The sequence below is a fragment of the Brachycentrus maculatus genome, unplaced genomic scaffold, assembly GCF_059751285.1.
Source record: "Brachycentrus maculatus isolate JH-2025_06_01 unplaced genomic scaffold, ASM5975128v1 h1tg000577l, whole genome shotgun sequence".
NCBI lineage: Eukaryota > Metazoa > Arthropoda > Insecta > Trichoptera > Brachycentridae > Brachycentrus > Brachycentrus maculatus.
In genome coordinates, this window is record NW_028281317.1 from 70,057 (window position 1) to 92,713 (window position 22,657).

General features: G+C 31.3%; 1 protein-coding gene across 1 annotated transcript in view; it reads right to left on the minus strand.

Annotated features, from left to right (window-relative positions):
- Window positions 1-1,798: 1,798 nt before the first annotated feature.
- LOC148301320 (cGMP-specific 3',5'-cyclic phosphodiesterase-like) overlaps window positions 1,799-22,657 on the minus strand; it is a gene marked incomplete at its 5' end in the record, with an annotated part of 62,617 nt that continues 41,758 nt past the window's right edge. The window contains 7 exons of the mRNA XM_088273449.1: window positions 1,799-2,510; window positions 3,458-3,644; window positions 4,890-5,110; window positions 5,983-6,142; window positions 7,076-7,229; window positions 9,500-9,698; window positions 12,505-12,629. Coding sequence (XP_088129575.1) covers window positions 2,345-2,510; window positions 3,458-3,644; window positions 4,890-5,110; window positions 5,983-6,142; window positions 7,076-7,229; window positions 9,500-9,698; window positions 12,505-12,629 — 1,212 coding nt within the window. The remainder of the gene's footprint in view (window positions 2,511-3,457; window positions 3,645-4,889; window positions 5,111-5,982; window positions 6,143-7,075; window positions 7,230-9,499; window positions 9,699-12,504; window positions 12,630-22,657) is intronic.

Sequence of the window (22,657 nt, forward strand, 5' to 3'; positions counted from 1 at the left end):
TTCCGACGCTTTTCGCAGTGAATCTCCTGCTTTAACCTCCTCATCAGCGTATGTATACCTCAACAAGTCGACCTCTCCTCTCGGAGTCTTTCTTGCGCGTACTCTCGGCATCTAGAAAACAAGAAAACTGAAAAAATATGTTGTTTCAACCGTACCCACAAAAAATGTTTCAACCGTCCCCAACCCCTCCTTTAGGTGGAAAACAGAAAATAGTAATGTTAACAATAATGGCACATTAAAACTAATCACTATATCGTGTTCTACAAGCTTCATTTCAAACACGAAATCATTTTCAATAATATCGTTTCAATAGAAACCGTAATAAAAGGAAAATTCTCAGAACAAAAATACTTACTTTTGGTTATCAAAATACAATAGGACCTTCTACAAGCAACTGCGCAGTGCGGCGAGCGATGCAACACTGATATTTGTGTTTGAACTTGTTGTCCACTTTGTTCGTCCCTTGGACCCTTCACCCTACCGCATACGGTTTGCAAGATATTTGCTCTGTTTCAACCGTCCTTTGTTTCAACCGTACCCAGTCTACCCTACTTATTTTGGTGGGTATCCACAATGTTAGCGAATTTGTAAATTCATATGTTACTTGGATATTCATTTATAACTTAGATATTCATTGAAGGTTATATTTTTTACATTAGTTAGTAAATTTAATAGTCATTAATAGTTTGAAGGAATACAATAGAGCGGAATGTAATTAAATCTACTCCAGATAAAAATTACCAAGTACTTTAATATGTTAATCGAAAAAACCTATACGTAACAACCAACACAATAACTTTAATTTAAAAAAATGTATTATACTACATACTATGTTTTGTATGCTGAAAAATTGGAGGTAACGAAGTTATTGCTTTGAATATTGATTGGGTTGATCAAAATCTGGTTTTGAAAGGATATGCAGCAAATTTTATTTTACAGCGAATCGAAATATAAAAGTTCTTCAAATGTATTATGTTATAAATAAAAATGTTAATATATCAAATGAATAAAAAAAATAATAAATAAAATTAGTGTTCTTTTATTTTGATAACTATGAGCTGGTTTTGAAATTTTTATTCTTAGCTTCAATCAAATTTCAGAATTAATAAAGAGAATCAAGCAGTACTTTGTGTTAAATTTTAATGTTTTATTTACACCAAGGTTTTTTTTTTTAGAGATGACTGGGATTAAAAATAATTCAATCTCTATATATCTAGATGTCAAATAAATGTTTACACACATCGCTCACTCTTTTCAACAACGTCATATATAAAAAAACTTGATTTTTCAGGAGATCGTTTTTAAAGCTAAAAAATATAGTAAAATGTATTAAAAAATAAATATCAAGCCACCTACTGAACTTTTTACTATGCAACAGATCTTTTTAGGTAAAACCTAAACATTTTTTCTCTATTTGAAAAATATTTAGTATAGTTAAAAAAAAATAATTAAACAATACCTTTTCTTCAAAATGCAAAAACAACACTTTCTGCCCTGTAGCGGTTAAATATTAAGTTTAAAATATGCCGATTTTACTGGGATATAGTACATTTTCTGGGCATTCCGAAAACATGCGCAACTGAAAAATTACGATTTTTTTTTTATATATATGACGTTGTTGAAAGTAGTGGGCGACATGTCCAATGTGTTTTTGAAGAGTTTTGCGTTTTAACATATAAAAATATTTGATTTTAATTATAGGTACTATTAAAAATATAATAAATTATGTTTGTAAAATGGTTACGTTGCTCTTCTCCAAATTTGTCTGTTAAATAAATTATAAAACAATTACTTAAAAGAAAGGAAAATAAACATTATTTTACGCGAGTTTTTATCTTTCTTACTTTTATTTTAACCGTCATTTTCACAATTCATTCCCAATAAAGCGATTAATTCACAATGATTCTTATCACAGATACTTGTAGATCTATCGACCGCCCGCTTATGTATTATAAGGAGAAATATTAATCCCTAACAGTGGATAGATGGAACTATACGGCCATTAATTATCATGCTTCACTTATTTATAAATTTCGGACTTGGCCTCTGTTCATACTCTCATTATAATAATCAAATACTATACTAATGTTGCTTTTATCGTCGTTGATTCTGCATTGATTTATACTGTATGGTACTGTGAGATATCTTTCTCATTTTTCTTCAGTGCCAACAGTAAGAATTCACTAAATATTTATACTCCTCGTCAAATCACGAACCGGTTTTCTTATTAAAATTTGGTCACTTCTTTGGTTTATGGAATCTCGCTTCGCGTTTCCTCATTTGGCTATAAGAATTAAACTTCTCGAATGGTTTACATGACCACTAGCATTTCTATCTCAAATTGTCACAACAATTCACAGAGTTTGCTTTTGTGTTTAGTGGGTTTTTGTTTGACTGGCTGAACTGGGATTGGATTCTCTTTTATGGGGATCTCTTCTACTATCGCCGTGTTCGGTTGCTGATCATTAGTTGTTGAATTTCTTCTCTCAGATGAAGCAGCATACAAGGATCTGTAACACATGTATTATTTTTAATATTTCAATATAATATTATTAATATTCAAAGGATTGACTACGTGGTCAAACATTTTGACAAATCATTAATTATGTTAGTATATTATTTATCTCATCAAAGATGAAGAAGAATATGGAAGTATGGGCATTTACGGGGCTGACGAGCGCCATAGGCTGGTTTAAGTGATCATTTTACACGAGTGTAATTTTGTGAACAAGAATTTGGACACACTCAAAATGTTGTGAATAAATTATCTGGTCAAATTTTAAGCTTTCTCATAAAATAAAAGAAATAAAAAAAATAATACGAAAATAACTCCTGTAATTGGACACACTCAAAATGTTAGTATCTAACCATATACAGAAATAAAATAAAATAATAACTTTATGGATTTTTACACATTTATTTTATTTCACCGGTGACCGGGTTTCGTCGTTGCCGATATCACCAGACTGGTGGGAGGCTAGACTAATTTCTATGTTTTATACACAACATGTCCGCCTCTGTAGTGTAATGGTCAGCACGCTCGGCTACCGTTCTTGAGGTCCCGGGTTCGATTCCCAGGGGGTCAAATAAATATAAGTGATTTTTTCACTGTAATATTTATTCAATATTACCCTGGACTGGTACCTGAAGCGGAGGGCTGATCACCTTTCCTTCGTGTGTAAACGATCAAGATAACACTGTATTCATATGAAGCAGTGCCCTATGCACCATAGGGGTGCGGATAAGGGTTTTATTATACACAACAAGGCAAGGGTTGAAAACTATGATTTTATTTTGAGAAAAATAATTTAAATTCAATGAATTTAAATATTGTTTTATAAAAATAATTACGTATAAGTTATGTTTAGGGTTTGAGTTTGATTTTATATAATTTTTATTTTAGAAATGGATTTTTATGTAAAATTTAATAATCTTAATAATTTGAATAGAGTTTCACCTAGAAAGTCTCGATTTCACTGCCTTCCCAAGTGATTTTCCTTTCCTGAGAGAGTTGAATCTTGGCCGGGTCGAAGTAGTTTCTGCAGTAACTGCATTTTGGCTTTCTTTTTCCTCTTTGTCAATAGAATGGCTGCAGTTCAATGTTGTCACCGTAAATTCTAGGTCTTTAATGACTTCAGAAGAAGCTAGAACGAAAAAAATATTTGTTTGATTGCGATAAATGTATTAAAAAATTCTCTTCTTTTAGAGGCTTGTATTTAGGTAGAAAAGTAAGGTTATGGAAGGTAAATGTGAAAAATACATCACAAACACTCAGGCCAATTTAAAAGATATCTTTCTTGAATTTATTTTGTAATCGGTGGGAATCGAACCCACGAGGCTAGTATCGTAGACTTGCGTATATAATGAGTGACAAAAATTGTAATCTCCTCATTGCGTCACAATTTCATAGTATCAGAGAGTTCTTGAAAACAAGGCAAATTTCATGAATGCAGAGTTCATCTAAGATGAAGGCATTTAGAACACATCACTTAATTAGTCTCCGTTTTGACACATATGGTAACACTGTTGACAGACCCACATAATTTCTGGATAGAACCAACCTTTAAAATATAAGTGTCAAAAATTCATGGCATTCTTGCATCAGTTTAAAGATTACAGTAGTTTTAGTAACCCCTTAATTTGTAATTTTCAAAACAATGGATAAAAGAATTTCATGTGTTGTTCACATTTATACGCAGCATCCTTCCCAAGCATCAAATTTCCATATATCTCTTCTTTACAGTTTCTTTTTTTTCATAGTCCATTGTCCAACACTTCACCTTCTGCTTCTGTTCATGTCATGTCAGGTCCCCCTGACGTTGACTATAATTTGAGACCAATTGTCTTTGTCTTGTCAGCTCTAAACAGCGCCTCAACAGTTTGATTCCGTCTAATCTCGTATATTTAGAAACCAGGAGATCTGTCTTCTGCCCACACCTCGTCGACCTTTTATCTTACGTTTGTGATAAGATACAAAAGCTCGAACTTATCTCCTCTAAGCACATTCCCAGATAGGAAACCTTCCGGACCTTGATATCAATCAGCAACTGTCTCCCTGCTCTTGCTCTTTGGAGCACAATTTCGTTGCTGACCATATCGGTCCATGGAATGCGTAGCATTCTACGATGTATCCACATATCGAATGCCTCGTGTTTCTCTCCTCTTAGCACATTCCTCAGATAGAACACCTTCCTGACACTTGACCACAATATAGGATATACCAGTCCAGTTATTTTACCTCTAGTTTTTTTAGTTACATATTTACTTGGCAGCATAAAAAATTACAAAAAAACTAGAGGTAAAATAACTTTGAACAGACTGTACTCTCGAATCCAAACGATCACTAGTTTTTAAATGAACAATGCAAGACAGTTAAGGAGGGTTTTTACCTGAGAATTCCTCTACAGGCTTGTCGATGGTGTCATGATCTATCCACGTTAGACCCATTTCTACCTTCTCAGCCAAGTCCTGCCAGCGCTGTCTGTTCTGAACGGTTCCTTGGTACAGAGGCAGGATCCAAGGGAATGAATCCGATAGCACTTTGTAAAGAGGAAGACATATAACGTCGATGAAACCAACTTGCATCTGAGGAAGCTCATCTTTCCGCTCCCTGAAATGAACATAAAGTAAACATGATAATAAAAATTGTCAAGAAAATATGATACATTAAAAAATAATGATATTTTGAGCGACGATAAATATACAAAAAGTGTACCGCAGTATAGAAAGTCTGCATTTTTAGACATTTGTAAAAATTCATTAGTTTCCGTTATTTGATTTAATGATTCAAAGATGATATTGATGTTCAATAATGCACTCTACCTAAAGTGATTATTGAAACCAGCCAATGACAGTTATTTATTGTTTTTATATAATATTAAAATGTTTTATATGAAAAAATAATAGAATGACCAAATATTTTATCAATGAGGTAGTTTTAAATAAATAAAAAATCGTAAACATGCAACTAGAAATATGGATAAAATCAGACTGCGATTGTTAAACAAAAGATAATCGCAAAATTGTATTTCGTTAAAAAATGAATAACGAGATGCCCGAATGTATGAAGAATGAAATTTTTTTGAATGAATTAAAAAAGAAATGCTTTGTGTTTTGTAAGAAGATTTAAATGCATATAATGTTAAATTAAGTGTAAATATTAGTTTGTATACTAAATGAAATAAAAGCTAGCATAAGAAATAAAAATTTAAAAATATATACATAAATGGATATTAATACTAGTTTCCAGACCTACAAATGTTCTCATCAACATGTGGAAATACAAACTGGATTTTTATTTTCACCTGTCAATAAGAACTCAAAACTATTTGTGTTTACATTAATAAACTCAAAAGTGGTCTTAAACAAGTGTTTTATTTTTAATAAATTTTCCTTTAAAGAGTGTTACGCAAAAAATGGTCATTAGACACTTGTATGAATATGTGGTGTATTTTTTCAAAATATTTATATTCTATGTCTAACCTGTCCATCATAGCCACCGGCTGTTGGTTGAGCTGCAGTTTCTCCAGATCTCCCTGATCAAAGAACTCATCTGCTACAAGTTTAGCTACTTTGTGTTGCACTTCCCAGGGTTTGGCTATGGCAGACACGTCACACGCTGTCATCATCATACCACACAATACTGGAACAATTACATGATAATAATAAGTTGGAAATATAAGCAAAGGAAGGCGAACTTATCATTTATTCTATCAGATACTGGATTTACCAATTTTATATCAATTATATATTGGATATATCAATTTTATAGGTTTCTCAACTTGAGATGAAACACCTGTCGTTTCTTTTTTAAATATATAAGTATAACTTTTTCATCTCAAGTACTCGTAGAGACACCTTTAATATTGATATATCATATAGCTCACTCCTTCCAAGAACGTCATAAATCAAAAATCGTAAATTTTCAGTTGTGCATGTTTTCGGAATGCCCAGAAAATGTACTATAACCCAGGAAAAGCAATATATGTTTAACTTAATATTTACCCGCTACAGGGCAGAAAGTGTTGTTTTTGAATTTTGAAGAAAAGGTATTGTTTAATAATTTTTTTAAATACACTAAATATTTTTCAAATGCAGAAAAAAACCTTCAGGTTTTACCTAAGAGGATCTGTTGCACAGTAAAAACTGGCTTCATATTTATTTTTAATACATTGTATTATATTTTTAAACTTTTTTGATTTATGACGTTCTTGAAAGGAGTGAGTGATATGTAGGGTGAATAATCCATTATCTGATAAAATAAATTATATTAAATTGTCAATGATCAACTGGTCAAATAAAAGTAACAAAATATTGAAAGTTTTATTCCTGACTATCTCTTCTAAAAATATCTGTGAACTATTTTGGAATCAATCGCATCTATGTCCAAATGGAGTAAGTATATGTATATACTTTACAAAAATGGAGTTTTCAAGCATGTTAAGTATTAAGATATGCATGAATGTGGAAGGAGCTGGCAAAGACAAATCGATGTGGCGTTCTTTTCTCTCTAACTACATGCAGGGAAGCGGCTTGATGGTTTTTAAGTTTGTTTTAAATTTTTTAAGGTACTCACACTCTTTCTTGTCCTCACTCTGCCAGTCAAACTCTCCATTATCCGTGAGGTCCAGAAATTTGCTTCTTTTCTTAAAATACATAGCGAGATCTGTTGAGAGTATTGCTGTCTCTACAACTTTCATGACGTGTTTGTAATCTACAGGAGAGAGAGCCTGCAACATAAAATATAGTAAAAATATTAAAAATACACTTGTTATTTGCGTTGATCCGAACAGGGTACTGCTTTAAATATTTCTCTTGTTCTTAGATTCATCCTAACTTATCGTCTTTGTAGACTGTTGGGGCCAATTCTTCTCATCCTCAGGTTGTTGCTCCTTATATCATATACATCGTCACCTAGGCCATGCCTTCGAATCATGTTGTTTTTCTGCAGGATCCATGATTTTTTTGGCATTCATCTAGATACTAGGATGGTTTTTTTAAAAATAATACATTAATAATTATAATTTTAAAAGATACATAAAGGAAAGGTGATCAGTTAATCAGTCATGCACTTTCAAAGACAGTTCAGATTTTATAAATTTAAGCCACTTTGAGTATTAAATCCAGCTACCTTATAAATATAAGCCAAATTAAAAAAAACCCCAACCAGATTCGTTGTGTTAACGTGGTTTTCAAAATAAATAAGATGTAATTTGGAAAACCCTATGAATTATTCACGTTCTTTATACTTTCGATCCTTCAAAAAAAATCAGCTCGATAGTGTTGGTGTTTCCTATAACTCCAAATTATTGAAAATTATTTTCTTTTTTCGATTCTTGACCAATATGTGAACTAATTATGAATGAATCTCACCCATGTCCAATAGGAAGAAAGCTATATACTTGAACACAAATTTTCAATTGAATCGGCACCATCTGTCAAAATCCCACATCTTTAATACATTAACGCAATATATTATAGATGATCAATAACACGATGCATGATAAACGTCACACAGGTGTATAAAGTGATCACGTCAGCCAGCCAAATACTAGTTCGAAATCCCTGGCAGGGTCAAATTTCCATATTTTTCCCCATAAAAACGAAAAACATCATCTCAGTTAAGACACTACCCATGATTGATAAACACCCTACTCAAATTATGGAAGTTTCTCATATATATGATAAATCTCTGTATGGCAACAGCCATCTTTGATCCACATTCTTCTTTATCTGTGTTGAGATGTCAAAACTGCACAAATAACTCAGTAAAAAGGAGAGAAACCCATATTTGTAAATAAGTATTTTGTAATACTCTGTCCGCCTCCATAGTGTAGTGGTTAGCGCGCTAGGCTACCATGCTAGAGGTCCCGGGTTCGATTCCCAAGAGGGTCAAAATAAATGTTTGTGATTTTTCAGTCTAATATTTATTTACATAATATGATCCTGCATTGATACCTGAAGCGGAAGGCTGATCACCTTTCCTTCGTGTATTTAACGATCAAGATAGCACTGCTTATACGATACAGTGCCCTATGCACCATTGGGGTGCGGATAAGGGTTAGAAGAATACCCAAAATGTAAAAAGATGTAAATACATACATAAGATGTTAAGTTAAGTGTAAACATATTAGTTTGTATACTAAATGCAATATAAGCTTACTTGAGAAATCAAAAAGTAAAAAAGATATTTAAAAAAATTATAAATGTAAACACGACCAGTTTCGATAACTACAGATGTTATCATCAGCAACCGAAAATACAAACTGAATTTGTATTTTCATCTGTCAATGAAAACATTTGTGGAGGTCCTCACTAAAACGTTACATTTCCATCATCATCTCAGTTAAGACACTACCCGTGATTGACAATCACCCTACTCAAATTATGGAAGTTTCTCAAATATATGATCAATCTCTATATGACAACAGCCATCTATGATCCATATTCTTCTTCATCTTTGTTGAGATGTCAAAACTGCAAAAAATACTCAATAAAAAGGAGAGAAACTCAGATTTGTGAATAAGTATTCTGTAATACTCACAGTGCTGTTTATATATAAAACGTTTTTGTGTTATTTATTGACATCTCATAAAAGATGAAGAAGAATATGGAAGTCTGGGCATTTACGGGGCTGACGACCGTCATAGGCTGGTTTTTTATGTGATCACTTTACACAAGTATTTGGACACACTCAAAATGTTAGATACTAGGATACTTTTTTTTAAATAATACATTAATAATTATAATTTTATAATAATTAAAAAGATACATAAAGGCAAGGTGATCAGTTAATCAGTCATGCACTTCCAAAGACGGTTCAGATTTTATAAATTTAAGCTACTTTGGAAGTCTGGGCATTTACGGGGCTGACGACCGTCACGGGCTGGTTTTTTTATGTGATCACTTTACACAAGTATTTGGACACAATCCAAATGTTGTTTATAATTTTTTTCTTGAAAACATCCATTTGTAATACTGGCGCTGGTATTTCTATTACCTGGAAGATATTATTACTCTCGCTGTTGAGGATCATGACGCACTGGTCGAAGTGGTGGTGTTCCATGGTAGAGGTGGTGTAGAGTATGGCCAGGGGGCTCTCCGTCTTGGTTTGGAAGGCGTTGTTGGTGCCCCTGTGGTCCAGGTCGTGGCACAGGCATGCCACCAGCAGACCGAGAATCTCCAGATCTGACATGAACCTGGAAACAGAATAGATCCTGGAAGATTCAAGGGTAATCTGGAAGAATGATGCTTCGCGTTGGAGAGGCAATTCGTTGTGCATTGCATTGCTTCATAAATATGAAATTTAAGAAAGTGCTGCCTGTTGTCGAAGAGTAATTGTTGGTAAACCCCGAAATCTGACGTTTTTTATATTCATGTTAAAATACTTTTGTATCTAATGGTGCATACATATGTGCGGATTTTTTTGTAGGATGTTATAAAAATGGAACAATATCATCGCTTCAACTTTTAAAAATTAAATTGTATTTATCATCAATTAGAGCGTTTTACTTTATTGTTTATTCTATACACACACACACACACACACATATATATTTATTTAAATATATATATATATATATATATATATATATATATATATATATATATATATATATATATATATATATATATATATATATAATATATATATATGTATAAATATATATATATATATATATATATATATATATATATATATATATATATATATATATATATATATATATATATATATATATATATATATATATATATATATACATATATATATATACAGCAAATAAGGATGTTATTTGAGTACCTTATGTCATATTTGTACTGTAATTATTCTAACACACATTTTTTTTCTAAATTCCAATTAATATTGGATATAAAAAATATCATCTCACTAAATTGAGCATTCGCAGCCATTAGGCAGGACATAGAAAATGACAATTAAGAGCTTTTTTCATCAGCTGCCTTTTGAATGGCTTTAGAGTTGTAATGATCAGTATCTAAGCTTTTTCGAGAACTTGTAAGCTGAAAAACAGAAGCATAATGCGTGCAGAGATCTTGTCGAAAACTAATTCGCCATTCGGCGAATAACTCTGTTTAAAGGAATAATAGAGCAGCATTTCTGTGTATCATTTTGATAGATCTCGCTCAAAAGCGTTCAAATACGAGCTAGCATTGCATCTTAACTTTTCGTTCTTGCAAACAAATTTGAAATTTGACCTGAAAACTCGTTCTGAATAAAATACCTATTATTTACAGAGCGAAGTCTGAAATTGCTTTTGCCGGGAGCGCATTTTCAAGAGCTTTTTCTCTGCGAAACTTTTGTTAATGATATTTCATTTTCAGACAAATCTCCCGCGAAATTTATTCTCTAACGTAGGAGCGGCGATACAAAATATAATATGCATAACTAACTAACTAACTAAATATCACGCTTCTTCCCCGTAGAGGTAGGCAGAGGAAACACAACGCCACACTACTCTTTCTTTGCAAACAATATTCGCTTCTTTCACATTCAGGCATTTCCTCGAATATTACTTTACTTACTTATAACCCTTATCCGCACCCAATGGTGCATAGGGCACTGCATAGAATTGACGCTGTGTTATCTTGATCATAACTTGCATGAAGGCAAGGTGGTCATTCTTGCGCTTCAGGAACCAGTCCAGGGTAATATTTAATAAATATTACGGTGTAAAATTACTAATTTTATTTTCACCCCCCTGGGAATCGAACCCGGGACCTGTAGCACGGTAGCTAAACATGCTGACCATTACACGACGAGGTGGACATACCCGCTGATTATTTTGATTCCTGACCTAACCAAGTATTTGATAATACTAAGCTTTCCTCGAAAATTGGCTTGTAGAGTTGTAGTATTAAAAATTAGTATAAAAAACGGAGCGTTTAGGCATCAATGATGAACTAGGAATAATTTAAAGGATAAAGAAAAGTTCTTAAAGGTGGCACGGACATATAGAACGAATGGAGGGAGAGAAAATCACTAAAAATATCTTCGCCTCTTCCACATTCATGAATCTCCTCCTACTTCCCGTAGATTATTCCGACTTATGTCCAGACCATTTTTAAATATTTGAAATAAAAATCATTCCGAGGTTTCCTCTTCTGTTAATATTACCAATCTCACTTGCCCCATAAATTTATTTTTATTATCCTTTCCTCACTAATTCGATTCATATGCCAAAACCATCTCAACATACCTTTCTTAGTTTTATCGATAGTGCTTATACTTATGCCTTGCATTCTTTCCTTATATCACCATTTGAATTTCTATCAATAATTTTTACCGTTTTCGATTGCATTACAATATTGTGATTTTTAACATTTTTAATGATTCACCATATTTGTGAAATAAAACGTATTTAAAATAAATGATTTCATGAAAAAAGCATTCATACAACGTTTTGCTGCAAATTTTCTTGGTAAAATGCAGAAAATAAATAAATAAAAAATATATATTACCACACAGTGACTGTCGAATCTATTACTCAAATATAATAAAAATTTAAACTCATTTTAGTATATTATTTTTTGACATATCATCAAAGATGAAGAAGAATATGGAAGTCTGGGCATTTACGGGGCTGACGACCGTCATAGGCTGGTTTAACTGATCACTTTACACACGTGTAACATTCACCAATTCTACCCATTATTGACAACCACACTATTCAAATTCTTGGAAGTTCTATATATATGAACCAATTTAGAAACTTTGTTCTTGAATCACTAGAACTTCACTAGAGACATCTATTGGTGAGATGTAAAGAAGCTTTTTTACTAAGCAGAAACTCTTATATTAGTATGTAAGGTCTGAATCCTGGATTATATTCACACACATTTTAGTATTGTGGTTTTTGTAAAATACAAACTTAAATTTTGAGTACAATGTAATATTTTTAAAAGGATTTTGCAAAAAGGCATTACGAACTGACTCTGGGATCATTCTGGATCATTACTTCAGTCCTTTCTCTAATCGTATTTTACCTCTCCATTTTTCCTGTTTTCAACATTGCAAACATGGTTTGGGCTACGTTAAGAGCGTGTCTCCAATTGTGGTACTTTACGGGACGATAATTCTTCTTCACACTGAGAATCCAGCGGCATAAAACCTGGAAGAAAAAGAAAAAACAAAATTAGGGTCGTTTGAAAAGCAAGGAAAAAAATTGTTTAATTATAACGTGAGTATGGTGACGATTCAGTTTTAAGAAATATTGTTTTCCAAACATTTTAAGTGTGTCCAAATACTTATTATTTCTCTCTATAGCAGTTATTTTTACATTTTTGACATCTCAATATATAGGTACCTATAAAGAAGAATATCTGGATATTCACAGGGTTTATGACCTGTCATAGGCTGGTTACATGTGCAACACTCACCATTCACCATTCACCAAAAACAAAAACTGGTTAGGATCTTGCATACATCCATAAAGAAGGGTCTCCACTAAATAAAATCTCCGTTAACCCAACATAGAAGGCTCTTATGAACTCATATGTACAGTGTCATGAGATTAATGATATATGTAGGAATTTGAGAAAAAATTGCGTGGTGTGGTTGTCAATTACGGGTAGAATGGTTAATGTTGCACATGTGTTAAGTGATCACTTAACCAGCCTATAACAGGTCATAAGCCTTCCATATTCTGAAATATGCATATCTATAAAGATAAAAATGAAAATCTTGGTTCGTTCAAAATCAATCTTAAATCATCATCATCCACCGATTGCTTTGAAATTTCGACACAACGTTGACTCAACACTTAACCAGACTGAACCATAGCAACGCGTTGCCTGGTATAGCTAGATAAAAAGAAAAACGTCGGATTTTTAAACATAAGTTTATAACTTGAAGATGGGATAATTTAACAAAAATACCAAATTAATACTAATTGTATTTTAATCGTACTTAGAATATAAATAAAGCAATAAAAAATCAAATACAAACAAAGCATAAATCAAAATATTTATTTTCATTTGGTCTGCGTGTTTGGGATGTATTTGTCACATTTACCTTCCCTATCCTTACTATCCTACCCGCAGACAAGCACCTTAAAGTAGAGCAATGCTAGTTTTGCCTTTTTTAAAACTCATTATTTTATCGTTTACTGTATTATATTTAAAAGTAATAAGCGTTTATATTTTGAACTTTAAACAATCCTAGATTAGGATTTTTTAATATTTTTTTTTACTTATTAGAGGCTTTGCGGGTTATTCCTTTTAATAATAAGGGGTGCAGCCGGGTGAAGTCATAAGTTAATAATAAATTAATACCCAGACATAAATTTCGTAAAGTCAAATTGATTTTCTTTAAAGGAGCTTTTACGTTTGTAGTCATATCCTTGGGCAATTTCGCTGTATCTATATTATATAACGCAAACAGGACTTGTTCGCAAACTTTATACCTTACCCTTAATAAAATACAATATCAAATTATAAATGTTGGTATTTTATAATATAATATTTTAAAGTATAACAAGATTTCTTGATAAAGTTCAATCTTATACTGCGTTTCTCAACCTTTTTTGGCTGGCGCACTACTTGGTAAACTAACGCTTAATTATACCACTTCGTAAAAATGAATGCATTTTTTGATAAATTTGTTACTCTATTTGCATCATGAATTTTATATGGTGACTTTATTTCCCAAAACTTAATATATTTAAGTTTAAAAAAATACCAAAAGTTTTGTATTTTCTGATAAATATTTTGACTTTTTATCATTATTTTTTTTAAAATGAAAAGGTGCCGAAGTTCATTTCTTGTTTAAATTCAAAACCAAAATGTTAAGAAGTATTTACTAACAACTAAATTTTATTAAAAAAAATAAATCGAATTAAAGTAAATTATTCGTATAAAAAAATTAAATGCGCCGCAGGCAATTTTTTCCAAAAATTACTGATATTAATAGAAAATATATTAATAACATTATAATTTGAATGATATTTTATAGAATTTTCTTTAGGAATTAAATTCACATACAAAATCCATTTCTAAGATAAAATTATATCAAATCATGCCTAAAACCTTTACCATAACTTACATTTAATTAAGTATTATAATACAAAACCTAAACTCATTCAATTTAAACATAGAATTTTATCTAGCCTCAATTCAGTCTGATGATGTCGGTTACGACGAAACCCGGTTGCTGGTCAAATAAAATTCATGTGGAAAAAATTACATTATTGTTATTATATTCTGTAAAATGCCAGTACAAAACTTGAATCTAATGATATTTTTATGTCAGATTTTTTAATATTTTTTATGTTACATAACTGATGATTTTTCGTATACCACCAACTATCCACTCGCGTACCACCGCAGGTACGCGTATCATAGGTTGGGAACCACTGCTCTTAATGAAAGGGAAAACTTTGTAAAAGTTTGCGTCGTAAACTCAATCATTAAGTTAGTATTTTAAATTAATAATAACGCCAAACTCATTATATTCGGATGAAAGCTTAACTAATCATATTTTGAGTGTGTCAAAATACTCGTTCAGAAATCTGGGTATCAGGTTTAAATTTAAACTGAAGATGGAAGCATAGCTCCCGAAACTAGTCATAAAATAATATAAATACAGATCAAGTCGTAACAAAAAAGTGTTTTTTTTTTACAATTTCATCATGTCAAAACAATAAATACAATTATATGTATCTATTAATTTTTAAATCAAACATAGATTTTTTGAGTCTACTAAGTTGTATTTTATTTAAAAAAAACACATAAAAATTAATACTGCGATAATTGTTTCGCCTAGTGATGGCATTTTCAAACATTCGTTTTAAAACGCCATAACTAGGCGAAACAATTGTCACAATATTGATTTTTATGTGTTTTTTTTAAATAAAATACAAGTTCGTAGGCTCAATAAATCTTTGTTTGATTTAAAAATTAATACTTCAATTAAAATGGAGTTCTGCAAATTAAACGCCAAATCAATAAATAAAATTATATTAATTGAATGAACGCATAATTGGTTGAAATAATTCGCTTTTGTTTTCTTTCTTTCTTTGAAGCTTTTTAAAAATAATCAGATATTGTTCAAACAGTTTAGAGAGTGGTGAAGAATCACCAAGTAAGGTTCCCTCAGAAGATTTTTAAAATTATTTGCATAAGATTTCGAGTATTTGTACAAAAATAATGTGTTGTTTCTCGAGTGACACAGTCCCTATAATTGAGGGTTGGTAAAAGTCTAAGTAGGGGAAATACTTTGGGTTTTAGCACTTAGGTTAAGTCAATTTTAAATTACAAGTAAAACAATCATTGTGTCGGCTTTCTTGTTTTTTTTTGCGTATAAATTAATGATCTCTTAATTTTAAATATTTTTTTCCTTACATTTTGATTGTGTCTAATCCATGTTCATAAATCGGGGTTTCTCCAATTAAGAGTTAATTTTATATTTTGACATCTCAACATACTTAAATAAAGAAAAAAAAAATCTGGATATTAACAGGGCTTTTGAGCTGTCATAGGCTAGTTAAGTGACCATTTTACACACGTGTAACATTCACCATTCTACCTATGATTTATATCATACATAAATATAAAAAGGGTTTTTTTTAAACAAATAAGGTCCCAGAACTCACTTCATGTCAAGCTTTTTACTTAAACAAATTATATCCAAATATCACTTAAGTAAATAAAATTTAAAGCAACTTTTCCCATAATTTTAACGAATTATATAAATAAAGATTGTAGTGTTCGCAGTTACAAGGAAAAAAAACCCTGAATATTTATAAAAAAACATATGCACGGCAAAACGATGTGCGATAGATGTTCGATTGGTGAAATAAATAAAAATAAAAAACCTTTACTGTTTTCATCCCTGTGAATATTTCAAAGTTTCATATATGGATTTGTAAGATAATTTATATTAATTTTTGCGTGTTTTCACATCGTACAATACAATGCTATTTTCAATTCGTTCATATTTATACTGCTAAATAATAATCGAAGTGTAGGTAGGTACTTTATGAAAAAAATATGAAATAAAGTATTTATAAAATAAGTAAATAAAAATATATAAAAACGCCGTTATGTCCCTACCTACCTACCTACATATATATTTTACTTAAAAATGAAAACTGTTCACATTTACCCTTTCGGCTAGAATTTTTTCCTGTCTCAAATGAGACCTGTCTCCCCTTAGGGAACAAGGTTACAAGTCCTTGTTATAAAAATGTAGCATCCTTTAAACAATACACCATTATACTATTTCTCTCTCGGAATTTAAATCCTGATCTCAGTTTTGTTGGCAGAACATTGAAATGTTTTTATCTTCCTTAGGATTGACAATGGAATAATACATTTTCTTTTTTTACCCACATTTTCATATTTCAGGAAAGCACTCTAATTTTGAAACGATAAGTAAATTTATTATTATTTTAACGAGTACATCACTCAAAAGCTTTTGATTTACATCAGAAACTTTCGGAACGAGGTTATACAATATGTTGGCTGATATTATGAAAATTGAAAGAGCCTTTGTATTTATTAGGGATGTTATTCTTATTATTTGTTTATAATATTATTTGATCCAACTCTTAAATCACGAGATAAAATATGTTTTCATGTTGAATATGTTTCTATATTATTTATATATATATATGTATATACATATATAAATATATATATATATATATATATATATATATATAAATATATATATATATATATATATATATATATATATATATATATATATATATATATATATATATATATATATATATATATATATATATATGTGTGTATTTATATATATATGTTTGCTTCCGTAATGGAGGTCCCGGGTTCGATTCTCAGGGCGAGGGGTGAAAATAAATATTAGTGATCAGGAGTGATCACCTTGCCTTCATGGAAGAAGACTCTTTAATTTAAATACTACCCATGAATTCGTAGATCGTTTGAGTTCAAACAGCAACATATTGCCTGAATTATAACAAATATTTAGTTGCAGACTATTGATTGTAGAGCCTTAACATGCTTATGGAATACAGGCGCTAGCAGCTTTATTCGTGCGTTTTGTAGAAAATACCAATGTACCGTGTGGCGCAAAATTAATCACCCTAATGGAAAATGTTACAATTTTTGCAAATAGCGTTGTACGTCAAACGTATTTGACATTTCGCTCACTCCTTTCAAGAACATCATAAATAAAAAATCGTCAATTTTCAGTTGTGCATCTTTTCGAAATGCCCAGAGAATGTACTATATCCCAGCAAAAGAGCCATATTATTAACTTGATATTTACCCGCTACAGGGCAGAAAGTGTTGTTTTTGCATATTGCAGAAAAGGTATTGCTTAATTAATTTTTTAAATATACTAAATATTTTTCAAATGAAGAAAAAACAACCAGGTTTTACCTTAAAAAATCTGTTGCACAGTAAAAAGTTCAATAAATGGCTTGATATTTATTTTTAATACATTTCATTTTATTTTTAAACTTTAAAAACGTTCTCCTAAAAAACAAAGTTTTTTGATTTATGACGTTCTTGAAAGGAGTGAGCGATTTGTGAACTAGATAGCTGCTGTAAACAAAGGGATTGATAAAACGTGCATAAATGCGTATCAACACTAGCGGCAGCCACTTGACGGATATTATCTTTTCCACTTAACAGAAAAAAATGTAAAGGTCCAAATAAAGATTTCCATAACTCACAATCATTTTTGAAATGAATAAATTTGTTTTTCATAAACAAAATTTTGTGATTAATTTTGCAAAATTTCAAACTTATTTGCAAACTGCAACTGTCTAGTATTACGCCATTTGCAAAAATTATAACGACTAGATAGAGTGATTAATTTTGCCCCACTCTGTAGTATCAGCCTTCACATATGATACATTGGTGTACTGGGGTTACAAAGAATATTGTATTGTAATGAAAGAAAATTGAATGATCGACCCATTCATTTAATTTGTTAAGCGTAGTATTCGGGCGTCTACTGTATGTCTACGAACGTCTCTCAACTGTGGAAATGTTATTTTACTCTCCCCGTTAACCCTTCCTTTACGGTGCTAAAAACTTTCGCGTGCACCGGTGATGTGTATTTTGTACACCATAGTGTGGTTTTAAAACAAGAAAAATGTAAATATTCCTAAACGTTTCATATAGTGAATTGTATATTCCTTAATGCAATCAAAAGTTTGTTCTTACAATAAGTAATGTCCGGAGAGGCGAAAACTACTCAAGATTCTATGCGGCCGTACTAAGCTCAAACGGGGTATGTGACATTAAGGGTATTTTATGTTTTGGTGAATTTGGATAGCAAGGTTTTTAAATAGCCATATCAACAAAAAAAACGTTTAGAAGATAGAATTTTGGGCATTCACACGGCTTACGGCCGTCAAAATATGGTTTAAGTGATCACTTTATACATGTGTAACATTCACCAATTCTACACATGATTGACCACTACACTATTCATTGACTATAGTTGAAGTAAAAATGTAACAATTTTGTAATATTAGCTCTGGTAATTGTCTGAAAACGAGACAAAAATATATCGCAAGTAGCGACAATAGCAAGCGTAGCGACTCGGCCGCCGCGTAAGACGATCTGCGCACTACTGGCGCAGTAAACACGTAACAACATGCGCGTATAATGACATGAGAAACGTTTGTGTATTGGTGATTTTATCCCCGATTTTTTTACAAATTATTTATTTCCGTAGCTGAAAATGAATAACTTTATACTATAATTCTTTTATGTAATACATAATTTTATTACTCTAATGTGTAAAGGCAAATAGTTGCAAGTTGAAAATAGTGGTTTTGAGATAAACGAGTTAAAGGTTACTGAAAATGATGCCTTTTGCCAAAAAACACATGTATCAAATTAATACAATTTTGCGGCTATTTGGATAGTGAATATCTCGGTAAAGGAAGGAGAAAGAGCGAAATCTGTGATTGTATATGATAGAGGCTAGTTATAAAAATGCTTTGAGCCGTGTTACGCCAAACAGCCGCAACCTGAGTTACGGTTAGTTGCCTTTACACACTAGTACGGAGGAATACAAAAATTCTGAGCTCGTATCTATTATATTTTAAATTGATATTCTCACCGGGAGGGAAAGGTTAAGTAATTCTTGAAGGACGTTGAGAGTAATTGATGGGTTTTGGTAATCAAACCCAGGCTTCTCAAAGTGCCGATTCACTGAAGGTTTCTGTAATGGAAGGCTAAAGGGAGACTAGTAGCACGTCATTGGGGGTTGAAATGAAAGGCTAAAACTGAAATATTTTGCGGAAAGGGTTCGTTTGGCAGTTCGGCTGTCCAAACTTAAAACACAGTAAGGGTAATTTTTTGGCAGTACGTTTTTTGTGCATTTTTGGATTAAGTAGATTCTACTTAGTCCAAAAATGCTAAAAAAAAACATACCACAAAAAAAATGTCCCTTACTGTGTTTTGAGTTTGGACAGCCGAGTTCTAGCATAGCTAAAGTGACTATACGTCCCGTTTTGAGTGGGACCATCCAGTTTTTAGATAGCCTGTCCCGTTGTCCCCAAGTAAAGTTTCGGGACGACTAAATGTCCCGTTTTCTAAAAAAATGCAACACACAATAACATTTTTTTTAAATGCAAAAATCGACGATAGTTTGTAGTATAGCCGTTTCATATTACTTTGCTGAACGAATCCTAGCTTGATTTCGGTGCATGTGGCTACAGAAGGTGGCTGGTGAGTCATGTGCAAAGACTATCTTATTCATATAAAGACCGACGACTCTTTATATGGATAAATAATAAAACAACATATTTTATTCATTTTTAAAGTATTTATTCCTCTTATTTTTTTTTATCAACATTACTTTTGTTTTTATTAAAACATAAAACTATGAAAAAATACGTGTTTTCTTGAATATACACAGTATTACGTAAAAATTGGTAGATATCCCGTTTTGAAGACAAAAATAAATGGTCAGTTTAAGCATAGGGGAAGATAGATTTTTTTAAACCCTCTTCTTACTATCTTACGTATACTGTCTGGTTTTGGGAAACTGTTAACGTAACTAAAGTTTTTAGTTTTAATTTTAAGTTTTACTTAGTAAATACTACTAAATCTTAAAATCTATTGTGACAAGTGTTTTGACGCATTCTGCATCATTTTCAAACACCGTATCTGAATTTATGCAATATTAAATGTTAAAATCAAACACTGATTTTTTGAGTTTACTTAATTATATTTTATTGTTAAAAACACATAAAAAATTATAATTTTAATAATTGTTTCGCCTTGATATGACATTCTAAAACGAATGTCAAGATTAAATGGAATGATGGTTCATATTTAGTCAAACAATTCTAGGTACTTAATTATGCGACGCTAAGTCTAAATTTTTTGAGTTGGTGTTCTTGGGACGTTGAAGGTTGAAGAAGGGGTTGAAGAAGAGCTGTTTTTTATTTTTATTTATTTATTTATTATTTATTTTAACATTGGGATCATACACATCAGTAGGAAAGCTTAAGTCATTAATATAAAAAAATGACCTCACATACTAATAAAACTGCTCAATAATAAGCTTCCTTTCATCTCACCAATAGATGTCTCTAGTGAAGTTCTAGTGATTCTAGAACAATGTTTCAAAATTGGTTCATATATATAGAGCTTCCAAGAATTCGAGTAGTGTAGTTGTCAATAATGGGTAGGATTGGTGAATGTTACACGTGTGTAAAGTGATCACATAAACCAGCCTATGACGGTTGTCAGCCCCGTAAATGCCCAGACTTCCATATTCTTTTTCATCTTTGATGGATGTCAAAAAATAACATTGTCACATTATTAATTATGGGTTTTCCATTATTTATATTTCATATATCAAAGAAAATCTAATATATAACACTTTTGGTAAAAATAACTTTGGTTATTAATTAAGTGATAAAGTTGAACAACCTGCTTCTATTATCCATGATGTTATTGAATAACAAAACATAGTATAAAAGAGCTATTCATAAATAGATAATGGAAGTGGTTATATCTGAAATAGATCACATCTTTCGGGCATGTGGTATTTGATTACATGTCATAAACAATTTTCATTCATATACTGTTTTAAAACAACTATTGCAAAATATACCCTTGGCACGAGAATACTCAACGAGGGTTTATATTTGTAAATTACAATTTGTAATGTTAGATGAAAAATTATAAAAGAATATAAAAATATTTAAAAATGCGAAATTTAAATTACTTTCATTAACTTTTTAAATAAGTATTGTAAAAATACCTTCGGCACGGAAAACTCAGTGAGTGTATAATATTGAAAATTGTAATTATATCGTGGCCATACAGGAGAAAGTGACCAAGTGCATCGTTTTACAAAAACGTGGTCATTGACTATTTGATATTTTACTAGCTTAATATTGCCCTGAAAAATTCCCAAAGGATTTAAAACTTGAAAGTATAATATATTGACTTGTCAAAAATGACTAACTGCATTGGTGTTTACTTAGTTGCCAAGCAAAAGTGAGTTAAATGGCCCTCCTGAACATTTTACGTTTTGGTAGTTGGTCACTGTCTCCTGTACGACTACGATATGTAAGAAGGAAAATAAATATATAAATAAATTATTCCACTTCAAACCCTCATCCGTACCCGATGGTACATAGGGCACTGCATCATATAAACGCAGTATTATCTTGATCGTTAACACATTAAGGAAGGGTGATCAGCCCTCCATTTATATTTATTCAATATTTCCAGGGTATTGAAAGCTGTCTTACTGCATGCCCAGATCTGATATAGAATCATCTAGGCTTCCTGACTGATCTGCTCTTGCAAAGCGTTTAAAAAAAAAAGTTGCGAAATTTATTGAAAATGTGAAACAATATAAAAATATTTCCAGGGTAATATTGAATAAATATTAGAGTGAAAAAATCACATTAAACACTTGAATATACCTCTTTAATGAGATTTATTTATATATACGGAAAGTTTCGAAAACTTACAGATGTTTTCATCTTCTGGTAAAAATTAATAATAATAATAAAACCCGTATCCACACCCCAATGGTGCATAGGGCACTGCTTCATATAAACGCAGTGTAAACTCGATCGTTTACACACGAAGGAAAGGTGATCAGCCCTCCATTTAAGGTACCAGTCCAGGGTAATATTGAATAAATATTACAGTGAAAAAA